The sequence below is a fragment of the Canis lupus genome, chromosome 1 (assembly GCF_048164855.1).
Source record: "Canis lupus baileyi chromosome 1, mCanLup2.hap1, whole genome shotgun sequence".
Taxonomy (NCBI): domain Eukaryota; kingdom Metazoa; phylum Chordata; class Mammalia; order Carnivora; family Canidae; genus Canis; species Canis lupus.
Genome location: NC_132838.1, coordinates 48956215 through 48983448, shown reverse-complemented (window position 1 = coordinate 48983448; position 27234 = coordinate 48956215). Strand labels below are relative to the sequence as shown.

Sequence of the window (27234 nt, the reverse complement as noted above, 5' to 3'; positions counted from 1 at the left end):
GTGGCTAACAGAGAACTGCCGAGGTGCCCCCTGGCTTGCCCACCAATGGCTGTGAGCACCCAGGGGAATGGTAGTGACAGGACCAAATGGATGGCGAGGAAGAGGGAGATGACAACACTGGGGACAGGCTAGTCTTCATGGCAAAGGTGAGGCCTGCCGAGCCTGGGAGAGGATGAGGCTGGCCTGAGGAATGCAGAGGGCATCTCTCTAGGTGGGGATGTGGGATTCCTCCCCCAGCACGGGAGCCCGGCTTCCCCACTGCTCAAAAACTCCGAAGCACAAACATGGCCTTCCTGACACCCCTGATCCAGTGTCTTCCTACTTCTACATCCTCACTTCCCAGGGAATATTCCAGTGTTCTCATGGTAGATTCCTTTGAGACTATTCCCCCAAGCACATCATGCACTTTTCCTTCTCCGTGCATTTGTTCCTGTGCATTGCACTAACTGTGTTGAATCATATCCACTACTCAGATCATGGTGGCAAGCATATAATAAGCAGTTGATAAATGTTAGCTGCCATGATTATTGTTAGCAGTAATAGTATCATTATCATCAATATTAATCTTTCAAGGTCAGATCAATTGCTACCTAATTCAGGAACTTTGTTCTTATTTACAATCAAAATTAGTCACTCCTTTCTTATAACACCCCTCTACTTGGTATATTGCTCTATGGGGACCCTGATTTCATTCTGGCTTGTAGTCCAGAGTCCTTTCTAGCGGTGACATTGGGTTTTAGGGATCCTTCACCCCCCGGCAAGTAGGTCCTTAGTGTTTGGCATGTGTTGAGAAATGCAGTGACTGTTGTGACATGCGGATTTGCTTACAAAGCAGGAAGCATGAATTTAAGCAGAGTTAGGAAGTCAGGATAGTAAGGTGAACAAGAAAGCACCCAGTTCTGAAAGCTTCAGCCTCCAGGAAACTGAAAAGCGCAGGAAAATGAGTTGTTTTGGAATTTGAGAAGCATTCCAAAAATTGTTTTTGTTTTAATGATCTCATGCAGGAAGTCACAGCCTCCTAGTTGGAGGGATGAAGCCTTCCAGATCCATTTTTCTGAGATGCGCTTATTCACTGTCCCATCCACCTGACAGGTTCTTCCATTTCATTTATTTTGTCCCAAGCAAAGAAGTCGGGCTCTGTTCTTACCCACGGGGAGCCCCAACCTCCTTTTTCCATTGCACATTTGTATTTTTGCAATGGTGTCTGCCTTTGCTTTGCAGCATTCCACCCACCGGTCTAATTACATTTAACGATGAAAAAAGGAAACCAATACCACAGCACCATTTTGAAGGAAAAATCTTCCCGCAGCCACTACAGAAGCACTCTACAAACCGTCCCATCTCCGCACAGGTCAGGGTACCGGGCAGCCTGGGATCCAACTCAGGGCATAGCCATGCGTTCTTGGGCCAGTTGCTTCACCTCTGTGAGACTCACTTCCCTTCTCTGCCTCCTTCATGGCCTGGAGAAAGCTGTCCCTGCCTCACAGGGTTGACTTGGAAATTAAATGAATCACCTAGGCAGACACAGAGAGCAATGGCTAGAATGAAGCAAGTGGGACTCGGTTTGTCTCCACCACAGGAAGCCCCCAAAGCAGGGGAACAGGGGATTTTGGGGGGATTGATAGGGACAAAGAAGCAGGGGTGGGGGTCCCTCCTAGATGCAGCACGGTACCGGGATCCATGTATTCCCATTTTGTCTGTATCCGGTCCTGCTGCATCCCATCCCAGTGCATCGCTGGCATCTGGACAAGCACAACTGGGTTATGGTGCTTAGGGTGTGGGTTCAGCAATGTGGGTTCATAGGCCCTCTGTGTGCCGAGCACATGCTAGGTGTTGAGTTCGTACAATGAGTAAGACCCAATCCCTGCATTCCGCGCTCCAGCCAGGTGATGACATGTGGACAAGTAAGCCACACTGTGGTGGGATGAACATAAAAACGCAAGAATGCTGGGAGGGATGCAGGATGCTCCATACGGCAGGAGCAGAAATGTCTTGGCGGGGTGGGGGGTGGTTCTTCCCAGGGACAACTTTGCCAGGAGGACAGAACAGTCAATTGTGGCTTGAAGCCACTCCTGCCTGCCTTCCCCAGCCTAACAGCAAAGCTCGACGGGCTCTCAGACCTGCCCAGGGGGCAGCACAAGAGCCGTGACACTCAGGGAGAGCAAGGAGGACAGAAAAGGGTTGTTTTTTGCTGGCAGACAGGGATCCCCTCTCCTCTCACCCCGTCACCTGTCATCACTGAGCAGGTGGTCATCAGATCACAGGCCAGAGAGCCCCCCGCCCCCCACCTGCTGGTGACGCAGGGACAGGGACAGCGGAAATGTGGCAAATTGCCGGGGCGTGTGCACAGGTCACCAGGACTGTCTGCACTGCCAGGATGTTCAAGGGAAACTGCAGAATGTTCTCAAAGCCCGAAAGCCACAGCCCTGCTACTACCGCTGGCGCACGTCATTTTGAGGGGGGGCCCAAGCCACACCACTCTGCGCTTTACCACAGCCGTTTCCTTGAGAGGCGACAGCTTGAGAACACAGCCAGGGGACTCTGCCTCGGACGCCGGCAGGGAGATCGGGGCGGTGCGACACTGTCCCTGACGCTGCATGTGACAATGTGGTCCCCTCTTGCTCCTGTGTGTTTTCCACTGTCGCAGCCACAGAGACAGCCAGTCCACGGGCATCAGACAGGGGCTGAATAAAGAACAGCTCTTGCCTCTGTGACTCCAACCCAAACCGGGTGGGGGGGGCATTTCTGCCAAGGTGAGGCCACAGGCACGTGTGTCCAGCAGAAAATCTGACATCCGAATGGAGAGGGGTGTCAATCAACTCTTTGTATCTCTTGTCACTTCACCAGAGGTGGGTTTTCCAGGAAGCCGGTGAAGCTCAAGCTTTGGCCTCCCTCGATGGCACAGTCCTGTGCTAGGCCCCCTACCTGGTGTCCTTTCACTCCCTTAAAAAAGTCTCCACGAGTTGTCTAAACTTCAAGTCCTTAATACACGAGGTTGCACGTATGTGGAAGTCTAGAAATCTAGAAGACCCGAAGCCTACCCAACACGGGAGGAAGGGGAATGAGCACTGGAGCCTGAGAGGTCGCTGCTGTTTGCTGCTGACTCTACTTATTCTTCTTCAATCAGGTAGACATGGTGCCATCAAAACCCCCCAGAAGTGCTGTCTTAGAATCCAGGTTAAACACTGAAATAGATTTCCGCTTGTTCTACAGCTTAAACTTGACCTCCTCTTATGGAAACATAAAGAAATGAGAATTAAGATTATTACCTTGTTAGAGATCCCACTCATAATAATTGTTAAACTTTTTGTTGGACCAAAAGCAATGATTTATTTAGCACTTACTCTGGGCCAGTCTGACAAGGACTCTGCCTACATTAGTTCAGTCTTCCTTACGACACTGTGAAGCAGTATGTCCATTTTACAGATGAGGAGAGCGAGGCTTGGAGCAATTAAGTCATTTACCTAAAAGCAACACTCGAATTCGGGGCTGTTTAGCTTCAAGGCCTTATGCTTTATTTAGGCAGAAAAGCTAAGAAGTTAGACTCTCCCAGTGTCTTGGCTGAATAATCTCTTTCTTACAGCCACTCTAACTTCGTAGGAGATCCTTAACATCAAGGGCGCATTTTCCTCTCAAAATCTCTCTTCTTGCCAAGAAATACATTTGGAGGTTAAAGAAGCTTAACTAAAAGAAATTTAGATTAGACCCTAACTACCTTTCTTTTAGTTTTAAAAGTATATTTATGTTTCATGTCCAAACTAGAAATTATGGGTGATTGAAACAACCTGAATCTGTGTGGAATAGATTCAGAGCAAAACAGTAACAAATGGTACGTACACAACTTTACAAGCCACAGAAGAAAGCAAACAAAAGCAGTAAACCCAACATAAATATAAGCACAATCAAAACAAACACCTTTAAAAAAATTCACATCATATAACTTTTAGATAGTGACTTTTCTTTTTTTTTTTTCTTTTTTTTGTTTGGTTTGGTTTTTACCTAAGTCTCAAAGACTTCCTCCATCCCATTTAGATTCGTACCCTACATCTTAAATGTAGGCTACTCAATAGATGAGAAGTCATCCTCTAATTTATCACTGTTTTTGTTCCCCCCTGCCTTCTCAAGGTCATTCATTTAGGAAAAATGACAATCACTGTCATCTCTACCCACCTCGCCCTCGGATCAACCTCCCCGATGGCTGGTCTGGGACACTCGCCTACCTTTGCATCGGCTGCAAGAGGAGAGAACGGGGCGCCCGCCTGTCCTGGAGAGAAGGAAGTCAATTTGTCTTCACATTGGAACAGCTGACGCGTTTCTCCTTCCTTCCTGTGGGGCTAGAGCTGAAGCAGGCAGGGTCAGGACCCGCCCCAGGGCTTCTGCAGCTGCCCCCACATCACCAAGGACCCCGGGAGCAGAGCCACCCGGAGCCACACACAGGGGCTCCTGCAACCTCACGGTTCACGTCTTTCGCTGGAGGACTGACCCTGCTGACGCTCCTGAAACCCCAAACCGTTTTGCTCCTACCAAGGAAACCTCAAGAGACGCTAGACACATCAACTATTCAGGTGTTTTCACATTTGCAAGGGGTTTCACATCGACCTCAGGTGTGAATGACTAACTCCATTTTGAAGAACAGCTGTGAAGTTGAGAATAACAGGCTGGCCTCAACTTTGGGGGGTAGGGGGTAAATTTCGCCAAGGTATAGCAGGCACATAGACCAGGAGGCAAATTGTAAGCACCAGCTGGATAAGTTTTCCCAAGGTGAACATACCCCTATCAAGAAAGGGACCTATATGGGGCACCTGGGTGCCAGGTGGTTGAGTGCTCAGTGGTTGAGCATCTATCTGCCTTTGGCTCAGGGCGTGATCCCCGGGTCCTGGAATCGAGTCCCGCATGGGGCTCCCCGCAGGGAGCCTGCTTCTCCCTCTGCCTGTGTCTCTGCCTCTGCCTCTGTGTCTCTCATGAATAAATAAATGAAATCTTAAAAAAAAAAAAAAAAAAAAAGAAATGAAACTTCAGCCACCCCTCCAGGGACTACAATCCCTGCAAAGACACCTGCTACCCTGACTTCTGATGCTGGTGATCCATTGTTCTGTTTTGGCACTTTGTGTAAATGAATATATATAATATTATATATCTTTGATACCTGGCTTCTTTTGTTCAGCACGCTTCTGAGACTCACACTATTGCGTGTGTTGTCGAAAACCAACCTCTGTGCTTCGGAGCCAAAATAGAACAGCAAGACAGAGTTGGGATAAAGAGGTACAAAAAGTTGTATTGCTTTGTCAGACAAAGGAGGCTGCAGCAGGCTAGGACCTTCATAAAAACCCTGCAAGCCTGTTGGGAGGAAGGGCCTGGGGAGTTTTATAGGGAAACAGGGAATCTAACTGATTTTGTCAACAGTTGTGGACTTGCTGCCAGCCTCCTTTGTCCTATCATTGGCCTGGCACTGGGTTCCTGAAATAAAAGGCTAAGAAGGGAGGAAGAGAGGTATGCAGAAGGGAGGAAAGAGGTTACTCTAAAATCGAGCATTAGTGTGGCCATTTTGATTTCTGTTCAACTTGAAGTTTTTAAGCAGTTTCACATGTAGTTATAGTTTGTTCATCTTTGTTGTGGCATTAGGTTGTATGGATTTTATTTATTTTTAAAATATTTTATTTATTCATTCATGAAAGACACAAAGAGAAGTAGAGACATAGGCAGAAGGAGAAGCAGGCTCCCTGTGGGGAGCCCAAGGAGGGACTTTATCCCAGAATCCTGGGATCGCAGCCTGAGCTGATGGCAGGCCCTCAACCACTGAGCCACCCACATGTCCCAGATTGCATGGATTTTAAAAAGTTTATTCTCCTATTGATGGGCACTTGTGCTCTTCATCATCTGGGCTAGCGTGAGTGGTGCTCTTACAGACAATCTCATATGGTGTCTGGGTGAATAGCCGCCCACGTCCCTGTTGGCTGTGCGCCTAGAAATGGAATTGTTAGCCTATCTGCAACATAAGTAGATGCTGCAGAATGGTCTTCCAAAGTGGACGCGCTAACTTACACTCCTAGAAACAAGTTCCAGTTGTTCACCTCCCCAGGACGCTCGCTATTATTTGCCTAATTGTATCCATTCTGGTCGGTGTGTGTTGGTATCCCATTATGGTTTGATTTTCATTCCCTTGATATTTAGGGTAGCTGAGCAATCTGAGCATTATTTTACACGTGTATTGTTCATTTGGATATCTGCTTTGATGCAGGGCCTGTTCAAGTCTTTTCCTACTTTACTATTGGGTTATCATTGACTTATAGGAGTTCTTTAGGTATGCAGGATCGGAGTCCTCTTCAGATATCTATATTACATAGATCTTCTCCCACTCTGTGGACTTGTTTTTCCATTTTCTTACTGGGATCACTTTTGAGGATGAACGAGCATGAACTCTAATGGAGAGAATGATTCAGGCAAGTCAGAAGATGACCAAGAATAAGCTGCACTGTGTGGCCTTGGGAGTCAACGGATCTCTCTGAATAGTACTGGGCCTGAGTTTCCTCAACTGTAAATGAGGTTCACTTTGATCATCCCTCTGGCTCTTCAGTTCTGAAATCTCATCCTCCTGCGGCCTGGGAATGTTGACCTGAGATGGTACATTCCACCAAGAGAGGAACAGGGGTGGGCGGGAGGGGGTTAGTGGGCTGTAACAAGACGCAAGGGTGAATTAAGAGGGCAAGCTTTTGGGTGAGACAGAGCAGAGGGACCTTGAGCAAACCATTTGGCCTTGCAGAGCCATTTTCCGGTGAGGGTCACAAGGCTTCCCTCCTAGTTTTCAAGTTCATTTTATTCATTCACAGATATTTATTGTGTACATCAGGCACTGTTGTGGTGACCATGGTTGAGGACTCCTGGTCTAAGAACATCTCTGATACAAAATAACTTATTTATTTAATAGTAGGCAACTCTTGAACTCAGGGTTATGAGTTCGAGCCCCACACTAATGTAGAGATAAGTTAAAAATAAAATCTTTATAAAAAAAAAGATGAGTGTTGAAATTGAGCAAGTATCCATTAGACCTTATCTGAAACTAAAGTGAGGTGACCTAGGGCTGACCTGGGATTAGCAGTGGAAGAGGAGAGCACCAGAACTGGTGAGTGGGAAGGAGTCAGGCAAAAAGAATGAACATGATAAATTGCCCAAGGGAAACCTTCTGAATGCTCTGCGTGGCAGTCTGTGGCCCTCTTCTTCCTTAAGTGTCCCCACCTGTAAACTCAAGCTTGTCAAGGGACTTGTTCTGGGTGACAAAATGTGAGCAGAGGTGATCCCTGCCTCTTATGAGCAGTGCCTTCTAGCCAGTACACAGGCCACAGTTTCCTGTCCCTTCCTCCTCTCTCAAGGATTCTGGTATGGAGAAGATATGGCACAGGTCGATGGTCATGTCATATGAGTGACAAAAAGAACTTTGTTGCTGTCACCCACCAAGAGTCGAGGACCATTTGTTTCTGCAGCTAACCTAGCCTATGCTGACTAATATAGTACGTGTACTTTTTCATATACATAGAACTGAACAACTATTTAATAACTACTATAGCCTAAAAATAGGGGCACCTAGGAGGCTCAGTTGGTTAAGTGTCTGTCTTCAGCTCAGGTTATGATCCCAGAGTCCTGGGATGGAGTCCCACATCAGGCTCCCTGCTCAGAGGGAACCCTGCTTCTCTCTCTACCCCCTACCCCCTCTTCTGTGCTCATGTGTGCTCTTTCTCTCTCTCACTGTCGGAAAAAAAAAAAAATAAATAGAAAGAAAGAAAGAAAGAAAGAAAGAAAGAAAGAAAGAAAGAAAGAAAGAAAGAAAGAAGAAAATCTTAAAAAAGAAAATCAACCAGTCCAAAGAATTGTCAGCTGGAGGCCCCTGCTATGCCACAAGTTATCCTTTAGTTGTTGGATCTTGGCTAAGGGGTCTCAAGGATGGGGCAGAGGTATCCAGGATCAAGAGGAAGAGGGACCCAAGGAGCTCAGAGTGACAGCCATTTCCAGGTGATACAGAGGGACTGCAGTCCTACTTGCTGGTGCTTCTCAGCTGACAGCAGACCTAAGTATTGGCATTGCTTAGCTAATCTTGTTACCATGTAGTTTCTTAGCAGAGGACTCTCACTTTACATATGCATCAGCCACAAGTTTATTTTCTTCTCCACTATAGCACTAGATTCCTCAGGCCTGATGGTTTGGCACTGCCACCTTTGCCATCAAATTATTACTGACTAAGCATGACTCCGTGCTACATCTGAGTAGCATGCTCATGGGCATGGAGAAAGGCAAGAAAACTGGAACATTCACAAGATTGGATTTGGATGTGAGGGGCTGCAGCTCATAGACAACACTGTGAGACCCAGCTGTGCCTGGTAATACTCTTTCCTCGGGTGGCATGGCTATGATTATTAGGGCCACACTTGTTAAATAAAGGCACTGGCAATGCCAGTCCCCATTTTAAAGGGTTTGTATTTCAGAGACTTGATGTGAAGGAAGAAAGCTCACAACATCTGCCAACCCACGGCTAACCCCCAGGTTGACAAACAATCCGGGGATTCACTGCACTGACTTACTGCACAGAACCTAAACATTATTCTAAAATACGGCTGAAGGCCAGAGTCTTATGAGCACCTGTGGGTCAGTGTGTTTATACCTCAGTACTTATGATGGACGTTCATTCTTGGTGGATTGAGGGTACTGGAAATGGCAGCTAGCGGACTGCCAAATGCCCTAGTGATTTTAAATTCCTTAGCCCTGCAGAGTGTACATCAATTAGCCAGAATGTCACACCACATCGCTGCATTTTTCCAAGCATGACAGCGTCTCTGAGCCTAGAGATTTCAAGGCCTCCCATTTACAGAAAATTTATTTTTAAAAATTTGCCATAGAGATCGTAGCTTAGTAAACTTGGTAGTCTCAACTCCAGCTCAGAGGCTTACACAAAGTGAGTGTTCCATGTGTGTGTTCAAAGAGTGGACAAACAGTTCTGAAGGTAAACAGACCATGTATCCATTTCTAAGGCAGACTCAATAGGCCATATGCCAAGACCATTTAATGAATGTTCTTTGATAGTTAAAATTGGAGAGCAGTACCCAATGTATCGAAGCCAAAGTCATATAAAGTTTTTTTTGAAAATTCACATGTACATGTTTTCTATTGGTTTATGTACATGCTGGTGAGTTTCGGTTACAACACAAAGTCTATGTGTTACTAATGCACTATCCCAGCAGCCATTCAGGACACTCACTTGAATTAGGAAATTCCTAAAAAAGCAATTTCTTTCTTTTTAAAGATTTTATTCATTTGAGACAGAGGAATACAGAGAGAGAGAGAACATGAGCAAGGGGAGAAGCAGACTCCCTGCTGAGCCAGGAGCCTGATGCCTGGCTCTATGTAGGGCTCAATCCCAGGACCCAGAGATCATGACCTGAACCAAAGGCAGACGCTTAACCATCTGAGCCAAACAGGTGTCCCTGTGAAACAATTTCTAAAAGATGTCTCAAACTTCACAACATTCAAATGCAGATCATCACTCAGAACCTATTTGTTCTTGCTTTGCACATAATTCTGACACTTACCTAGTGGGCCTCCAGGTCCACGGCAGAGCAGCAAGAGAAAGTTGGAAGACAGTGAGAAGACCCTCTTGGCTCAGGAGTGCTGTGTCAAGGGGGGCCTGGAACCAGGCAGGCAGGAGAAGGACACCTACAATAGGATTTCAGGTGAAGCTGGGAATGTCAGGAAGCCAAGACAAAGAAATGTCAGAATTAGAATCATATGTGAGGCACAAGGCTGAAACACTGGGACAGGTGGGTCAAGGCCACATTTAGGAAGGGAACAAAACTGAAAAGGAAAATGCAGTTCAGAACGGTCACTTAGATCAGGTGCCCAGGGCAGAGCAGCCTTATGTCCTTCACTGCTGGGCCTTCTGCTCGCCCACCCTCTGCTTCCCACAAGGAGGCCGAGGATTGCATCTTTCTCCACTCACAGCTCTGTGCAGTTGGGCATGAGGCAGAAGTGATGCCTGTGGGGAAACCATTCATTCATTCATTCAATCAATTTTAATGATACACCTACTTGTGCCAGGTGTAAGTGATGGGGTAGGGGACACATCAGTGAGTAAAGTGGCTTCAGCCTGCGTGGGACTTAGATTCACAGGGTAGAAACAAGGGTTTCTGATTGATTGAAAGTGAGACTTGTAGCTTAATTCTACCTCATTTCAAGGGCTTGAGGTCAGCTCTTCCTGGGGGGGGGATGGGAAGTAGATTTTTTTTTTTAGCAACTGGGCTTTGGAGAGGTAAGAAGTGAGTTATTTCAAGGACATTAGTAAAACCAGAAAAAGCAGCCCTCAAAGTCAAAGACCTTAGTCTCAGAATACATGCAAACAGGTGCCTACAGTGCAGACCTTCTTGGAAAGTGCTGTACGATTACTAATTTTCAGGATGACCCCTGTATACAAGTGTCTGTTTAGGTCAGTCTGGTTAAAGCAGCCAGGAAGCGTGCAGCATTTTACAAAGTTTTCACCCAGAATGTTGGTTTTTTTAATGGTCATCAAAGAAAAAAAAAATCTCATTTATATGGAAAATTTACCTTCCCAAGGGAAGGTTTCGTTCAGAACTAAAGTTTCCTAACCCCGGATCTCCAGGAAGACTGTAAGCAATTTCTCACACGGCTCATCATATTCAGAAATCCCTTTACAATTTGTTACTACACTTCCGAACCCATTTTAATGTTCAAATTGATCCACACGGCACCAACTGGAGGGAAGGGCCGGACAGGAGAATGGCTTTTGTACATCGGTTTTGTTTTAGTTGCTGCGGCCCAGGGAGCTGCCAGCGACTGCGCGGGTTCCCACGGCAACCAAGGCGGGGAGCGCGGAGGAGGGGCGCAGCCGGAGTCCCCAGCCCGGCAGGCCGGGCGGGGGCGGGGCCCGAGCCCGAGGGGCGGGGCCGGCGCGAGCCCGAGGGGCGGGGCCTGGGCGCGCCTGCGCAGTGCGCGCTACTCCGGGGGGCGGAGGCGACGCGCAGGAGGGAAGATGGAAGACTACCAGGCCGCCGAGGAGGTAACCGCCGGGCGGGGACGGGCAGGGTGGAAGCCGAGAGCCCCTGGCGCGGGCGCGCGGCGGCAGCCAAGGGCGTGTGTGGGCTCCCGGAGCGCGTCCGGGCGTGGGCGGCCGCAGTCCCCGGCGCACACTGACGGCACCGGCGCCCTCCCCAGCGCTTCGCGGTGACCCCTGGCCTGGCCTCGGGGCGTCGGCGCCCGCCCGGGGGGCGGGGCTCGGGGCGGGGCGGGGGCTCCCCGCGCGACGGCGGGCGCTCCGCGGGCTTCCGGGGACTTCCTGGGCGGGGCCGGGAGCTCCCCGTCTGCCCCCCCGCGCCCCGCCTCGCAGCGCCCCCGGCCGGTCCACACCCGCTGGGTCGCGAACCTGGCTCCCGCGGGGCCGCCACGCCTCCGACCCGGTCCACACCCGCCGGGTCCCGAACCTGGCTCCCGCCGGCCCGCCACGCCCCCGACCCGGTCCACACCCGCCGGGTCCCGAACCTGGCTCCCGCCGGCCCGCCACGCCCCCGACCCGGTCCACACCCGCCGGGTCCCGAACCTGGCTCCCGCCGGCCCGCCACCCCCGACCCGGTCCACACCCGCCCGCCCTCCGCCCCCCCCGGACCCTGCTCCAGGCAGGCGGGGCGTTGGGAGGGTGCGGTCACTGGCTCCCTGTATTCGGCGGCGGCGGCGCAGACCCCCACCCTGGACCAGGTGCTCCGCGACCACGGCTGGGGAAACCGAAGGTCATTAGGGCGCCTGCTGACTTTTAAGGCAAGACTCCAGAGTGACTTGCACGCGGGACGCGCACATACAGTCACATCTTTGAGGTCGCTGCAGTCGCAGATTCGAGGCGCAGGCCGTCTGCACAATGCACGAGTGCGCAGGGGAGCCTGCCTTTGTCCGGCCTTCCACACCTCGTTCTCAGCCTGGCTTCCGTCCACCGCCGCCACCATCACTTGTTTCATTTTCAGTTTGAGTTTGAGATGTCAGTGTGAGAACCCCTGTGTGTGGGGGAAATAATCTGCCATTGCCTCAATGTGGAAGCAGGGTAAAGCACATAATTTGCCAAGCAGAAGACATTCGGTCTAACGGTGTGCTGTTAAAATGGCTTTCCTTCAATTTAACGTGCACTCAGGGATTAGAGCTGATGGATGCTGCTATAATAGAAAGGTAGTTGCCCATTTTCTTCTTGCTAATAATTCCTGTTGAAATTGAAGTAAGTTGAGTCTTGTCAAAAATAAACTATAGATGAATTTGATATTTTACCATTTTTGTCTTTTTTTTTTTTTAAGATTTCATTTATTCATTCATGAGAGACACAGTGAGAGAGAGAGAGAGAGGCAGGCTCCATGCAGGGAGCCCGATGTGGGACTCGATCCCAGGTCTCCAGGATCACGCCCTGGGCGGAAGGCAGGGACTCAACCGTTCAGCCACCCAGGCGTCCCATTTTACCATTTTTGAAACTTAGTTTGAGCAGGAATGTTTGGAGGGGAACAAAAAAAAAAAAATCTAAGACTAAAGGACTGACACTAGAGTTTCAGTTTTGATCCGATTTCCTAAGTACCACACAAATGGCAGTGTTTGAATGCTGGTACAACCAAGTGGATGATTATGAGAAGACATGGTTTCAGGAGCACCTACCAAAGGAGAAAGGTTTTCCCTATAAACTAATGTAGGAGAATGGCTTGTATTATAGGAATGTCCATAAAATTTAAAAAAAAAAATTGACACTGTAAGAGAAATCTCTTAGTAGCAGCATTCTAATTCAGGCTCCCAGCAATGAGGGGCCAAGGGACTTCGTTATTGCAGTTCTCACTTGGAGATCTGTGAATTGAAGGGGCTGAGCAGCATCTGTTTTACACAAGATAAAGCCCTAAGCCCCTGGGAAGAGGAGACTCAGACTTCTTTCTAGCAGGCGTGCCTTAGGTAATTACCAGCCCACGCTAGTCCCTTCTGAACTAAGCCTTTTCTGCATATCCTCTAACTTCCTGTAAAACCTGGACCTTTGTAAGACCACTCTCAACTCACTGGTCATATTCCCTTTAGAAGTTGAAACTGCCTAGTGGATTCTGTACACCTGCTCTACTTTTCTACTAAAAGTCTACTGAAATCCCCCCTCAGCCTTTTTTTGTATTTTAGCCCGGGGCTTATTACACAGGGATTTTTCCAACTGGTTAAGGATCATTGGAGTCCCTTGGAAGGATCCAATAAACCTCAAGAAATCATTTACTCTGTAAGATACTGCAAATTTTCATTCGTTCGGTGGATTGGCTTTGTCTCCACAAGTATGCCTTCTGAGTACAGCAAGTGAGAGGGCTTCAGGCAGTCTGCTCTTGATCCTCCTGGAAAGAACGGGGCATCCCTCGGACAAGGCCACAGTCGGCATCCAGCAGGGACTAAAACACTGCAAAAGCTGGGCGCTCTGCCTTTATTCCACCACGATTCACAGTGACTGAGGACCTGGGCCGCTCTAGAAGGAATGTCCAGAACTAAGGACTGTTCACAGGACTCAGACAGAACTGGTACCCATTCGAGTGTACCTTATGTAAAGAGAAAACCATTTTTAAGCCCTGTCATTCGATTACAGGTGGCAGCCCCCCTCCCAGCTCATCCTGAGGCTGTGCTAGCAGCTATTCTGGTTTTGTAGTCCTGAAGTAGGACAGCATGAAGAAGGAAACAGCTATCAGGAAATAGTGTAACCATTGCATACTTAATCACTAATGGTGATTAAAAACAGAAACGTCTTGAGTTTCAAACCTCCTAATCAGTTTACCTTAGGAAAAGTGTCAGCTAATTTACACAAAAGTAACTCCTTAAACTTGTGTATTTGTTAATGATCCTAGTAGCCAACTGAAATGGAGAAAGATTGAATCTAAAGTGACCATGGCATGAGTAAAAACAAACCAAAAACCTTTAAATTATATACATATTCAGATTCCTGATTGCCTCTCACCAGCTCTGTGATCCTCCAAGAGCCACTCAGCATTTCTGAGTCTCTGTAGTGTCTTCCTTGGTAAAAGGAAGTTTAGTTCGGTTATTTCTGAGTCTTCATTTATAAATTATGTTCATTACTTAAATTGGCATTAATCAATGCATCTTTTAAAGCCATCAAATCTAACTAATTTTCTTGCTTACAGACTGCTTTTGTTGTTGATGAAGTAAGCAACATTGTAAAAGAGGTAAGAGGAAGAATACTTATTTTTAAAATGTTGATTAATGGCCTTATGAGTGAAAATAAGTGTTTTAAATACTGTCTTGGAATTGTTTCAGCTGAGCCTGTGTGTTTTGGCATTTTAAATAACAGTTTTTACTGCAGTGAATAGATAAGAATGTAGATAAGAATTACTTCCATATTATGTAAATTATATATTTTAAACCAGACAAGAAATTTTATATACTAGCATTATTATTGAATATTACTAAGACTTGGTTCAATGATCTTTTAACATAAAAGACTCATGGTCATGGTGTCCAAGTAAATGTTTCTGGTGTCAGATAAAGAGTGAATATAAAAAAATTGAAAAACTTTCAGTTATTTAAGACCTGGTGATCCATTTGGGGCTTACCTGCTTATTTTTCTTAAACTACATATATAATCATTATTGACCATGGTACATCCCATAGATGATGACAGTAGAGGGCAAAACAGGATATTTGTTCTTCATTGATTTGAAGAATACATATCAAGGGGACATTAGGGACTGACCTTCAAGGATTTTACAGTGTGGGGCAGGGCCAGCCAGGCACTTACCAAATAATCACACTGGGAAATGTAAACTTGCATTTTTGTGTGGTAACTACCACCACATGTGCTAGGAGACATCTGACTCACCTGCTGAGTTTAGAGCTAGAAGCTGGAGGGCAGCCCTGGTGGCTCAGCAGTTTAGCGCCGCCTTTAGCCCAGAACCTGATCCTGGAGACCCAGGATCGAGTCCTGAGTCGGGCTTCCTGCATGGAGCCTGCACTCCCTCTGCCTGTGTCTCTGCCCCCCCCCCCTCATGAATAAATAAATAAAATCTTTTTTAAAAAGCTAGAAGCTGGAGAATGAGTAGCAGTGGTGTTAACTCAGCAAAAAGAGGGGGCAGACATTCCAGGCAGGGCACATGTGCAAAGGCCCTGTGGTGGGACTGTGCATGGTGTGTTTGAGGGACTGACATGATGCAGATGGTCCTGGAGTAGTGCAGAGTGCTGGGGAAGCCTGGGGCAGGAATGAGGCCAGAAAGATTTTCCTTAGTCCCCTTCCCTTCCTGTGTAAATTGAGCACAGGGTGTGAAGCCATTGGCCAGAAGAAAGCCATTAGATGACCTAAGTTTATTTTTTATTATTTTTTAAAGATTTTATTTATTTAATCATGAGAGAGACACAGAGGCAGAGACATAGGCAGAGGGAGAAGCAGGCCTCCTGCGGGGAGCCCAGTGGGGGACTCAATCCCAGCACCCCAGGATCACGCCCTGAGCCAAAGGCTCAACCACTGAGCCACCCAGGTGCCCCTAGATGACCTAAGTTTAAAGTACCAGCTGAGATTATGTGTGTAATTTGGAATGGCCTCTAATGGAAATTCTTGACTAATGCCAGTGATCAAGAACCACAATCCATTTTTGTGATCAACACCAAAAAGCAAGATGATATTGTACCATATACATCATTCACCATCACACATGATTTTCTGGTTGTTGTGCAAGATCTGTAATAGTTTGCTTTGGTTTCCCTGCACACGGTGTTTCTTAGGGAACGTGGGGGTGGGGCAGGCCGGTGGCAGAGCCGGAGTGGAACTGAGAAAGTGGGGTTGGCTTATCGTGAAGGCCCCCGTGATCTCCGTGTTTTTGGCGTCACTGACTCAGTTGCCAGGCAGCAAGTGCAGTTGAACGTAGACCCTCCCAGGCCCTGTGACAGCAGGAGATAGTATTGCGGTGGTCCCCTCCACGGGCACTGGCCTCTACAACCTTTGTTCCCTCCCTCTGGAATAGGTTAATTCACTTGAGCTGTTTCAAGGATTGGGTAGTAATGTGTTTGGGTGGGTCCAGAATTGGAGGGCAGTTTTCCTCCCTCCCCGAAAAACAGCTCCTGTCACAGTGCACGTGGAGAGAGCAGCCCAAGGTAGGGGCTTAGCTTGACCAGTATCCAGATGTCTTAACAACCAGGAGTGCCTGTGTCCCTACAACCTTATTTTATGCTGAGCTGGGAAGAGCAGAACATGTCAGAGGATGAGAAGGAGCTATGACAGGAGGGATGAAGGGGAAGGAAGGCTGGCAGCTACACGAGGTGTGTTTAATGTGACTGCTCAGAGTCCCAGGGTAAATAGGTGCGACTACAAATAGTATTTTGTTCCCCAAAAGCAAGGTCACTGGGCTTATGCCCCAGACAGTAGACCCTAATCCATCTCCAGTGTGCACAGCTCCAATCCCAGGGTTGTGTCTCTGCATGTCTGAGGACAGAACTGGGCCCTCACCAAATTATTTTAGGTCATTGCTGTCATCAAAACCCAGGTCTCTGGTTTCCAGCTAGAAAGGGGTAGAGAAGGAAGCTGCTTAGAGGCAGGCGCATTGGCATCAGCAATAAATGGCCCACAAAAATCATAAAATGCTAACAGCCTAACTACACACTTGAGACGAGCAAGGGGCAGGCAGCTGCACCTGTTCCCGAATAATCTCTGAGACACACAGCATGAACCTTCACCAGGATGCAGCACAGAAAAAAGACTAGGAATTTCAGATAAAGAGAAAAATACATCATAACCTTACAATAATTTTTCTAATATATAGGGCTCCTTTTTTATTATCTGAAAAGTGCACTTAGGTTTTATGTTCCCAGAAAATATTGGATAAGTGAGGTATTTTTGAATACATGGTTATTTGCATAGGTTTGTATGTTGTCAGTTGTACAATCAAGCAATAAAGATTCCTGTGTCTGCTATATTTTAAGAAAGGAATGGGCAAAGGAAAATGTTTTCTAGCCTCAGTAGGAAAAAAAAAATTATCATCTCCAACTACGAACTGCAATAGTCAACAGTAAATTCAGTCAACATGTTTTTAAAATTTGACAGACTCTATGGAAGTGTGGATTTTTAAGAATATGTAACTTAATGAAATAGGACACTCTTAAAAGGTGTGTTTGCAGATGAGTCCTCGTGGTTACAGATGTGCTATTTCATGCAGACTGTATTGTGGCAGTTCTCATGGTGGGAGCCTCGGCACTAAGTGGAGGGTTCTGGCTGAGTTCTACCAACAGTGACCCTGTGCTTCTGTTCCAGGCTATCGAGAGTGCCATTGGTGGCAATGCCTATCAGCACAGCAAAGTGAATCAGTGGACCACAAATGTCGTAGAACAAACTTTAAGCCAACTCACCAAGCTGGGAAAGCCATTTAAATACATCGGTAATGCATTTTTGCTTCTTGTATATATTGCTGGTGGTTGTTGACATGCTGGTGAGAGGCGAGTGTGGCGGTGTGATGTCTGACCTCAAAGAAAGCACCCGGTAGGGGCAGGTCACTGTATTGTGTGCGTTGCCACCCTCCTGGCCTGTTCAGCAGCTCAGACAGTCGCAGGGCGCACATCACAGCATTTCCCAGCACTTCAGATCAGATGCTTTTACAACAGGCATGTGGTGCGGGACAGGGACGGGTGTGACTTGTCACTGTCACAGGGCTAGTCTACCCCGATAGCTGTTAGCCCAAACACCAGCCACGGGTTCTTCATACATATGCTGAAAGTAGGCTAAAAGAAATGTGTGTTGCCAAGCAGATCTAATAAAAGTTTGTTTTAATTGAAGTGACCTGTGTGATTATGCAGAAGAACGGAGCGGGGTTACACACAGCGAGTTCCTGCTTCTGGGACAGCTCGACTGACGGTACGGTTCTCCACTGTCCTCTGCAGGCCTGTCGTGGGCCCTCCCTGCAGGCTCCACGTGCTCCTTGACCCTGCTGAAATCTAGAATTTTCTGAACATGTGCTCGGATGTTACAGGTCTTTGAAAGCATGTTTATTAGAGTCCCCTTTAACACTCTGTATAGGGAAGAGTCTGAGCAGCCTCATCTCTGTGCCACACAGAAGCCCAAGAAGTGAGGCTAGCGCGCCCGTCTCCCTGAGTTGAGTGCTCTGTGCCTTCTCCCCGCAGGCAGCTGCACGGTGCGCTGGGAGAACAAGACCATGTACTGCATTGTCAGCGCCTTCGGGCTGTCCATCTGACCGTCGGCGGCCCTGCCTTCCCCCTCTGCTGCGCTCGCCGCCTCTCCTGACGGCCACGGATCCGGTGAACGCTGTTCTTGTGCTCTTTCAGAGTGTCTTGTGGCGCTCTCACAACGTGGAGAAAAGGCAGGTGACTGCCCTGTTCTGTGAACGGCGCATCCCGTCAGAGGCTAGTCATCCCAGCAGCCAGGCCTGTGCTGCCACTTGTCTTAACTCTGAACATTTCTTCCCAAAGGTGCTAAAAACTGAAATCTGCTAGTTTGAAGCTTTCTCTCTCTCTGAATGACTCAGATACACTAATTTTCCATACTTTGTACTTTGGTTAGAATAATAAATTATTCCACTTTAAAGTTTGTGTTTTTCTTCATAGTCTAAATAATACCACAAATGAATTCTTCAGTTTTCAGTAGTGACTTTAGAATCTATAGAACTGCAAAACCAAAAAGGAAGTTACAACTTGGCGTCGGTCCCCTCCAATATAAGGATTTGCTGCTTTGATGTGAGGGCCCCGGATCCTGCTGGCTTCTGGGAGCGTGCCCGCTGGTCCCTGCTCCGGCCAGAGCTCTCAGCCCCACATGCTGCCATGGGGTGGGCTCCTGCCTCAGTGTTCTCCACTTGTCAGTGGCAAGCCTCCGAAAAATGTTTTAGTACTTTGGGGCTTCCAAAATGCTCTCATGATCATTTTTCAGCCACAATTAGGCCCCTATTTATAAATCCGCAAACACGTTTGGAGGTTATTGGACTGATATTTTTTATCTAAGGAGGGAGATGGGCCCCTGCCCCAGTCTGGGACCTCACCCTTTGCTCATCCACGGGCCACATTCACACAGGGATTAAGACACACTCTCGTGTCCACCTGCCAAAATGAAGAATGTGCTTTGTCCTTGAAGCACTTATGCCTGAATGACCAAATTAACTCCACAAGAACAAATAAATCACATAAGGATCGAATATTTAAAATTTATTAACATTTACCAGAAAGGAAGTTTCAGAATGAAGCCATTCGCAAAGTGTAAGTTTGCCATAAATAAACATTTATTCACTTTTGACTGATACAATGATCATTCTGTGATCAGTTACTGTGCTCGACACAGTTCCAAGATCTCCTACATAGTTCTAGCTTTCCTTTTGAACTTAAAGTTTAAAGTTGTTTTTATTTTACAAATATTTACAGTCATTTTGTAAAAAGGCAGTTTTCAGTAGCAGAAAATTCTGTGTTTCACTGTGTGGGATTATAGTTACCAGTATATCAAACATGTCAAGTCAACAGCAGGGTAACAAGATGTCACAGACTAAAGCGACTTCCCTTGGGCCTGGGGAAAAGATTTGTAGCTTTCTTCCCAAAAGTCTAACCTCTAAGGCAACTGGTTTCTAAAATCTTCAAAATACATAAATATTCTTTAGTGACTTAACTAGAAATCACTAGATGTCCCTTTTTACCATCCTGTCGATGAGCTTCCATGGTTTCCTCTGTGAGGAGGATTCCAGGAAGTAAGTCACTGACCATACCGTGACCAATTCAACACAACTGTACCTTCAGTAAATAGTTCACGGAATGCTTGAGGCTGGTGACATTTGTCTTGTAACCTGCCCATTTAGTGGGCTGGGTTTACATAATGTATCTAAACTTTTATTGCAATCTGTAATTATGTACAGGAACAATCTTACAAACCTTGAATATATTTTATATATTCCCTTCTCTAGCCTTTCAAATGGGGCTGAAGAGAGAGAAAACTGCATCACTTCACTGCTGTAATGATTTAATAATAAATCAAGCAGACCTATTACCCACACGGATAATGATGCTCTCCCTAGGGAAGCTGAAATACGTACGGTCATCTTCCAGGTTCCCCTAGACTGGACCAGTGTAAAAAATTACCCAAAGATGATGTTATTCAAGCCATTACCATGGAAGAACTAAAGTCAGCCCTTTGAATTTACAATTGAAGTTTGCAAAACTTTGATACTCTCCAAGAAAAAAACAATTTTCTTGCTACTGTCTACAATTTCTGGCAGACTTTAGTGTTTTAATCTAATACCTACGGCATATATACTACATGCTAAGTGCTATATACGTTAAGCAAATCTTTACATGGAGTGCATAATATGTTGATCTATATATGATACACCAGAGACAAGACTGAGAATGCACGATTTAACAGAGAGCCATTTTCCCCTTAAGTACTTTCTTTTATAATTTTGTTTCCAACTTAGTTACAAAAAGTAAATAAATACTCCCATATTTTCATTTCAGTGACTTGGTGCCATGAAGAATCAAGTATGAAGAGATCAGTCATCAGTTTATAATTACACTATAGGACAAAGACAAGTTTTAAAAAGTTCTAATGTATATGGCTAAATGCCTCAAGTAGTTTACATTTGCTGATAAATAAAAGCATTCCAAATTATGGACATTTAATAATGATTAAAACTTGTAAACTATATCACATACTAGAATACATTAATCAGCACAAGTAACTTTTCATCAATTTACATAAATTATTTCTAGTTAGAAGTTGAAAAATGTGGTAACAGAAAAGTTCTTCCAATACCTTGGAGTACACGGAATCAAAAAAAAAAAAAAAAAGTAATCACACCACTGAAAATGTAAAAACCACGCAGACTTGAATTACCCTTGCAGTAATACAGTTGTTTTAATCCAAACTTTTATATTTACAAGGTTTTAAAAACAAATGGAATCCATATTAAAGGTACATTATCACTAAGGTTTAAACAGAAAGATGTGAAGCCATAATGAGAAGTCTCTCATGAACCTCTCTAAGGGCCCAGCACTACCTAAAGTGAATACAATTTTTAGCTATTTGAGAGTTAATGCATAGATGAAGGACACGTAGGTACTGCTTGCGGAGCGGAACAACCCTACCCTATGCTGCTGCATCTGCCAAGACGCCATCAATCAGGATGTTAGCCATGACCGTACGGTAACGGTTCAAGAGAGACGTTATTGTGCATTGTCAAAGGAAAAGGAAAGGAGAGCTCTATACCAGCCGTCTACACTTTGTCTTTGACAAAAAGGAACTGGCAACTCTCCAGGGCCTTCTCTGATGCCACAGATTCAGCAGCTCCAGACAACTTTTCTCTTCCCTGGCCACTGGGGAGCGGGCATGATTCCCAACAAGTGACCTTCTACCCAAAGATATGCTTTCCACAAGTCATCCAAAATGTTTTACTTCTTTCATCTGTTTCAAATGTGGAACTGAAAAAATTTTTCAAGATAAAAAATTTATAATAATATATCAATCCTTTGTTTAGCTTTCATTAAAAAATAAGTTTCACGGGGTGTTCTCTCTTAATGGAGTTGTAGAAATGACAGCTTATAGGAACTGTAGTGGATACCCTCTTCCCCACCCCGCACCACATCCGTTCACATTCATGTATGTATTGCTCACATGCACATGCGTGTGGACACAGGCCCTTGGAAACTATGGCAGCAAGACCTCTCCCCTGGAGCTGGCTCTTGTCATCTTACCCTTTCCTTATGAACCTCAGCCAGTCCTCCTCAGACCCCACAACACTAGTTCTGCCCAGTGGCCGTGAGGGGCTAGCACCCACCTGCCCACCATTTCCCTAATGAGCCATTGCACAGGCATTTTGGACAGGAGTTCCTAGTCACTTAGGATGCTCGGTTAGCCAGAGCGCCGGCCACTCCAGGGGGAAGGTCTGCCCCCAGGAGACAGGCACAGAAACAGGCTTCCTTTGAGTTTCAATGGTGGAAACTGGTACAGGGCAGGAAGAAAGGAGGAAAGAGGAGACCTTCACCATGCTTATGACCTCATTCATAAGGGTTTTCCATGGACTCAGAATGAGCAATTAAAAAAAAAAAATTCACTAAAAACAGAAGTAATTACCTCCTGCTACTAAAAATGAACTCTTTCTCATCTGAAATCTTTGAAAAGGGAATTGGCTGTTCATGCTTGTTATCAGCACCTCTCTTCTCAAATGAAGGCAGCCGCTCTAACAATTAATTTGGCCCAATGGTTAAATTTGTCCTTGGTTTTGGTATTCCTTTCAAAAATACGTAAACACAGAAGGACCAGGAATCCTCTGCTTCTGAGACCAGGCCGAACACCAGCAGTGGCAGAGGCGGTCAGGAAGCGGTGCGGCAGCAACGCGTCGGCCCGGGACTCAGTCACTCTCAGATCCTTCTTTGTACTGTGCCCGGATGGCCTGGCCGTTCTGCAGGGGCATTTCTTCATAGTCGCTCCTGTCATGAAAGAGACCCTGGATGCCATGTGGCTTTTGACAGCTCCTCATCTATTCTCTTGCACACTGATGTGCCATTCTAGCAAGAACGCCGCACATCACAGCTCTGCGTTCCCCATTTCCATAGCCTGCTGCTCCTGCCGGCTCCTCACCCCCCTCAGGCACCAGGGCCCGCCACCAGGAAGAACTGTTCCTCCTGTGGTCACTACCCATGGGAAGTGTTCAAAAAGCGGAACACCATTCAATCTAGTCAGAACAATGTGAAAAATAGAACACTGTGGGATCACAGGGCATTCCCAGGTAAAAGAAACGTCACAATGCCTTGAAAATCATTTTAGAATGATTACAACCTGTTCAGCAGACGCATAAAACCAGGCCAAATGCTCACTATCGGACAGCTTTCCGAGAGGCAGGGACTTACCCATAGATCACATCATCGTCAGAGTCATTCAGCATGGAGAATGCAGGGTTGTCTTTCAGCTGCGACTCTGAGAAACCACAAAAACATTTTTATGTTATTAGCCTGGGGAGCCAGGATGCTACAGAAAAAGGACAGGAGTCAGAGAGGGCAGGATTCAAGTCCCAGCTTCCACCGTTTATCATTTGTGGGACCTGGACAAATCTTGCCTCTCGAGCATTTTCTCACATACAGGCTGGGGCCGCATCACTACTTGGCAGGCTGGTGGGCAGAGCGCGCGGTGGAAGCTCCAGGAGGAGACAGACTCCAGGAGGGGCCCTCCATCGGGAGCTGCGATCGGCTATTATGTTCTCCCAAGTCCCAAGTCCACCTGGGAGCAGGGGCGGAAAATACCCAGGAGACCAGGAGACGCCAGCCCTGCTCCCTGCCACCCTGGGAAGGAAGCCACTTTGTCTAGTTTCTTTATCTCAGAAGGAAGTAATTGCGCCTTCGTTAGAGTGGCTGTGAGGCATTTTGGCACTCTGGGAACTCACACAACACAGAAGTCGGGTGGTGGGCCTGAAATGCTACGCCCCTGCCCAAGTTCCAGGAAGTTCCTGCCCTTTCGGCCTGTGACAGTCTGGTTCTTCTTTGGAGGGGGGAGTGGTACACTCTGGCTTTCTGAGCAGCCATGGCATGAGTGTTCAACAGATGTGGCTTCGCATGGCTGAGGGACACGCTCGGGCTCGGATCCGCTAACAAAACACCTGTTTCCGTGCTGGGCTCTGATGACACAGCACATGCTGTGTTCTAACTACAACTCAGGGCTTACACCAAGACTTACTTCGTCTTTTTCTGCTACTGAGTTTTGGGGCCCAGCCCTGACAGGGAACCCGGGGGGTGGGTCCCGGATTGCAGTGAGGCCATCTGACCAGCCAGCCGGCCCCAGGGTGGCTTACCATACAGGGCGTTCTTCGACGGAGAGTACACAAAGGCCAAAGTGTAGAGGTAAAAGTTCAACAAGCCGTAGAAAGATAAGAATTCAGCTGGTGACACCGTCAAGGGAAATCACCAGCCCCGGAACTGGTGTCTGGCTGCCCCCTCTAAGCACCAGCAGTCCTTTCTACTGCTGACCGCCAGCGAGGACCCCACGGTGCCACAGCCCAGACAGCAGGACACCACAGGGCAAGCCCACAGCCAGAGGTTACGATAACCTTTCAAGGTCACTTGTTGATAACAGGTGCACATTGTTCTTTTCTACCCATGGAAACCTCTGGAGGTGGTGGGGCCTGATGTAATCAAGATACACACAAAGAACAGAGCCCCATGCACGCATATGGGTAAATCGAGAATGAAATGAAAAACTAGAACGGTCTATCAAACCAGTCGTTCTTAATCTTTCTTGCATTACAGACCCCCCTCTGAGAAGCCGATAAAAGGTTTGTGTGAAATCCAGCCAGTAAAATTTGAAAAATCCTGCATTAATTCTAAGGACAGGAAGAAGCCCAAGAACCTACATGAAAGGGATTAACTCTAAAGCGCCCCCTGATGGACGCCAGCAACGCCAGGGGAGCGGCAAGCTCTGGAAGCTGCCAAGCAGCCGAAGAGCTTAGTGGGAGGCAAGGAGCCTGCCTGCTGGCCTCCGGCACACTCACATCTGGGTGATGGGGAGAGACACTCAAAACGGGCTCAGCCTCTCCTTGGTGCTCTGCGGGGAGAAGTGGGCACCACAGACTGATGCCGAGTCCTGAATGGAGCCTGGATTCCTGAAGAATCCAGGGACAGGGGAGCAGGGGGGTGGGAGAGCAGCTGGGAAGTGACTCCCTCTGGAGTCGCTGCCCGGGGTGGGCCGTGGTGGGGCCCATGGCACACAGGCGCCCCAGTGACCTGCCGCTTCTGCACGGCCCTGACACACTAACCACTCCCGGCACAGCGTGGGCCTGAGACCTGTCAGCTTCCAGTGAAAAGGATATAATTCTGGTAGTGAGTTGACAGTTCAGCTACAAAATTGTCTTGTAATACTTGTGCTCCAAACCTTAAATAAAGGATGACGATGCTGAAAAGGAGGAGGAAGGACAGTGAGTAAACACAGGCGAAGAAATGGCCTCAGCTCCACAGCACTCATTCCATTCACCCCGGTCCATTCACTACAATTTCTGCCCGAACCTGGGCGCACACACACACACACACACACACACACACACACACACACCCCACCCCACCCCTGCCACAGGTGTTTGGTCTCAGATCCAGGAGGGCCGCTGCTGGGACAGAAGCAGGTGGCCGCCCGCACCGGTGCCCTGAAGCACCCGCTCGGCATGACTCCTGCCCTTCTCGCGCTGCCTTAGGTCTCCTTTCCCAGACCAGCTCCTCCCACATGACAAGGCCCTGAGGAAAGTCGGCTTCCCCCAGTCACATTCCCCTCCTCAGGCTCGGCGATTCCCACGGTGAGGGAGCATGGCACCTCTGTCCAGACATAATGATGACATGGAGCTCCGCAGCCAAGCGGCGCTCCCCTGAGCGACTCCAGTGTCTGAACCAGCACCCTGCGCTCATCTCCCCTCCCCGTGGTCCATTCACACAGAGCCAGAGGGACCCCTAACCAACTGTAAATCGGAGCCTCCCACCTCCTGGCTTCGATCCCTCCCAAGGGTTCCCATCACCGAAAATAAACTGGGGCTCCTCCTGCTGGCGTGCAGGGCCGGACCTCACCTCTCCGGGGGGCCGCCCTCCCTCACCTCCCCTGGCACTGCTGCTCCTCTTACACTCACCCAGCCACCTGCTGTCCCCATGACTCCTCCCTCAGGCCTCAGGCCAAGTGTCTCTTCTGCAGAGACGTCCCCTCCCCATCTAAAGCAGAATCTCTCCTGCCATCATCACATAGTTTTTATTAGGGGGGCTTATGCTATTTATCTACTTGTTTATCACCATCTTCCTCCATTAGAATAGCAACCCGGTGATAGGGAGGAACCTGTCGGCCTGCTGACCAGAGCACACACTCCATACATGCTTCTTGGACAAATAAATGAGTCCCCTTGAAACTTTTATGAAGAAAGACCATAAAGGCAGAATGACTTCTAAGTCAGACTCTACAGAGGTCAGTACAGGCATCTCACTCCCAAACCTGTGGACTTGGCATGAGGGTGAAGACATGTGAGGGGATGTGAGGGGTATGTGGGGTGTGTGTGTGTGGGGGGGTGTGACGGGATAGGAGAAAATGCGTGAGGGGACGTGAGAGTGTGTGAGAGGTTTGAAAGTATAAGTGTGTTTATGAGAGGCTGTGAATACGTGAGAGTATTGTGAGGTAGTGTGTGAGAGTGTGTATGGTGTGTGAAAGGGAAAGTGTGAGAAAGTGTATGAGGGGGTGTGAGGATAAGAGTGTGAGTGTGGAAGGGATGTTTGTGTGTGTGTGTGTGTGAAGGGATATGAGAAAATGCGTGAGGGGATATGAGAGTATGTGAGAGGTTTGAGAGTAAGTGTGTGTATGAGGGGGTGTGAGCATTGTGAGGTAGGGTGTGAATGTGAGAGGGAGTATGTAAGAAAGTGTGAGTGTGTGGGGGGTGGGAGAGTGAGTGAGTGTGAGGGAATGTGTGAGGGGGGTGTGAGAGAGAGAAGGTGTGTGAGGAGTGTATGTGTAAAAGAGCATGAGGGCGTGTGAGGGAGCCTGTGTGAGAAGCAGAGATCACCTGTGCACATGTGCTGAGGAAGGGCTGCCTACAGGACACCCGCACTGCTGTTTCCAGGTGAAAGCAGATGCCGAATGGAGAGCGCTGAGATCGTGTGGTATGATGGGCAATGAGCGACTTGGATGGGAAGGGACATGGGTGCCCACGGGAGGCCAAAACTCAGGCAGCGGGGCACCCTACAGCTGCCCTACAAAACTGGCCTTTCAGAGCCCCATGTGGCTCCCAAGGAAAACAGCCGGCAGCCATTTATTTGCCACCCAAACTGCCAAAAAGAAAGGCAAGGGACTATAATCTTTCCCTCTGGACTCGGATTTTAGCAGAAAGAAGCAAACACAAACAGCCAAACAATGATTTGGCAGGCATTCACAGAAACGACCTGGTCACCTGGGCCTCACTCAGCCTCTGCAGCCTCCCACCACAGCCTTCCCCCACCCAGTGTCCTTCCCCTGGGGCCATCACGTGGTGGTTCAAAGACACCCATGGTACCGAATTCAAATACACAGTCCTCTCCTTGGAGCATCAAAAGGTCGCCAGGCACCAAGTATGAGGTATTCTAGTTCTCAACCCCACACTGGGCTGTGGCCACTCCACCCGCATGGTCCAGGGCCCGCAGGCCTCATCTACGCTTGTCATTCCCCGGGGCATTTATAACACAATGTGAGCTCTCTTGGCCACTGGGGATACTTAGTGCCTGCCCTGAGCAAGA

At 47.8% G+C, this 27234-nt stretch overlaps 3 protein-coding genes across 13 annotated transcripts in view; 1 reads left to right on the top strand and 2 right to left on the bottom strand.

Annotated features, from left to right (window-relative positions):
* The window catches only part of SYTL3 (synaptotagmin like 3), a 93424-nt gene extending 82548 nt beyond the window's left edge, over positions 1–10876 (bottom strand). The window contains exons 1-3 of one of the 7 annotated variants that reach the window (XM_072829432.1): positions 10585–10876; positions 9576–9722; positions 4221–4340 (exon numbers count right to left, since the gene is read on the bottom strand). The gene's annotated coding sequence lies outside the window, so the exon portion shown is untranslated. Of the gene's footprint in view, positions 1–4220; positions 4482–9575; positions 9723–10584 lie in introns of those variants that run through there. The other 6 variants (XM_072829417.1, XM_072829426.1, XM_072829442.1 and 3 more) reach the window with 6 other exon arrangements.
* Positions 10877–10947: 71 nt separating this feature from the next.
* DYNLT1 (dynein light chain Tctex-type 1) lies at positions 10948–18571 on the top strand. The gene is made up of 5 exons (XM_072829412.1): positions 10948–11056; positions 14175–14216; positions 17288–17411; positions 17807–17884; positions 18151–18571. Exons 1-5 carry the CDS (start codon positions 11030–11032, stop codon positions 18219–18221), a joined length of 342 nt encoding a protein of 113 aa, XP_072685513.1. The 5' UTR covers positions 10948–11029; the 3' UTR covers positions 18222–18571.
* A 596-nt stretch (positions 18572–19167) lies between these two features.
* Positions 19168–27234, bottom strand: part of TMEM181 (transmembrane protein 181) — a 74181-nt gene continuing 66114 nt past the window's right edge. For all 5 annotated transcript variants that reach the window (XM_072829382.1, XM_072829393.1, XM_072829403.1 and 2 more), the window contains exons 14-17: positions 24816–24898; positions 23802–23891; positions 22867–22933; positions 19168–22446 (exon numbers count right to left, since the gene is read on the bottom strand). In XM_072829382.1, coding sequence (XP_072685483.1) covers positions 22368–22446; positions 22867–22933; positions 23802–23891; positions 24816–24898 — 319 coding nt within the window. In that variant the 3' untranslated portion in view covers positions 19168–22367. The remainder of the gene's footprint in view (positions 22447–22866; positions 22934–23801; positions 23892–24815; positions 24899–27234) is intronic.

Bases quoted from the DNA above. Each gene is read 5' to 3' on its own strand.
- DYNLT1 (XM_072829412.1), top strand. From the start codon at position 11,030: ATGGAAGACTACCAGGCCGCCGAGGAG. The intron at 14,217-17,287 runs GTAAGAGGAAGA...CTTCTGTTCCAG, and splicing joins TAAGCAACATTGTAAAAGAG to GCTATCGAGAGTGCCATTGG. The intron at 17,885-18,150 runs GTACGGTTCTCC...TTCTCCCCGCAG, and splicing joins CTGGGACAGCTCGACTGACG to GCAGCTGCACGGTGCGCTGG.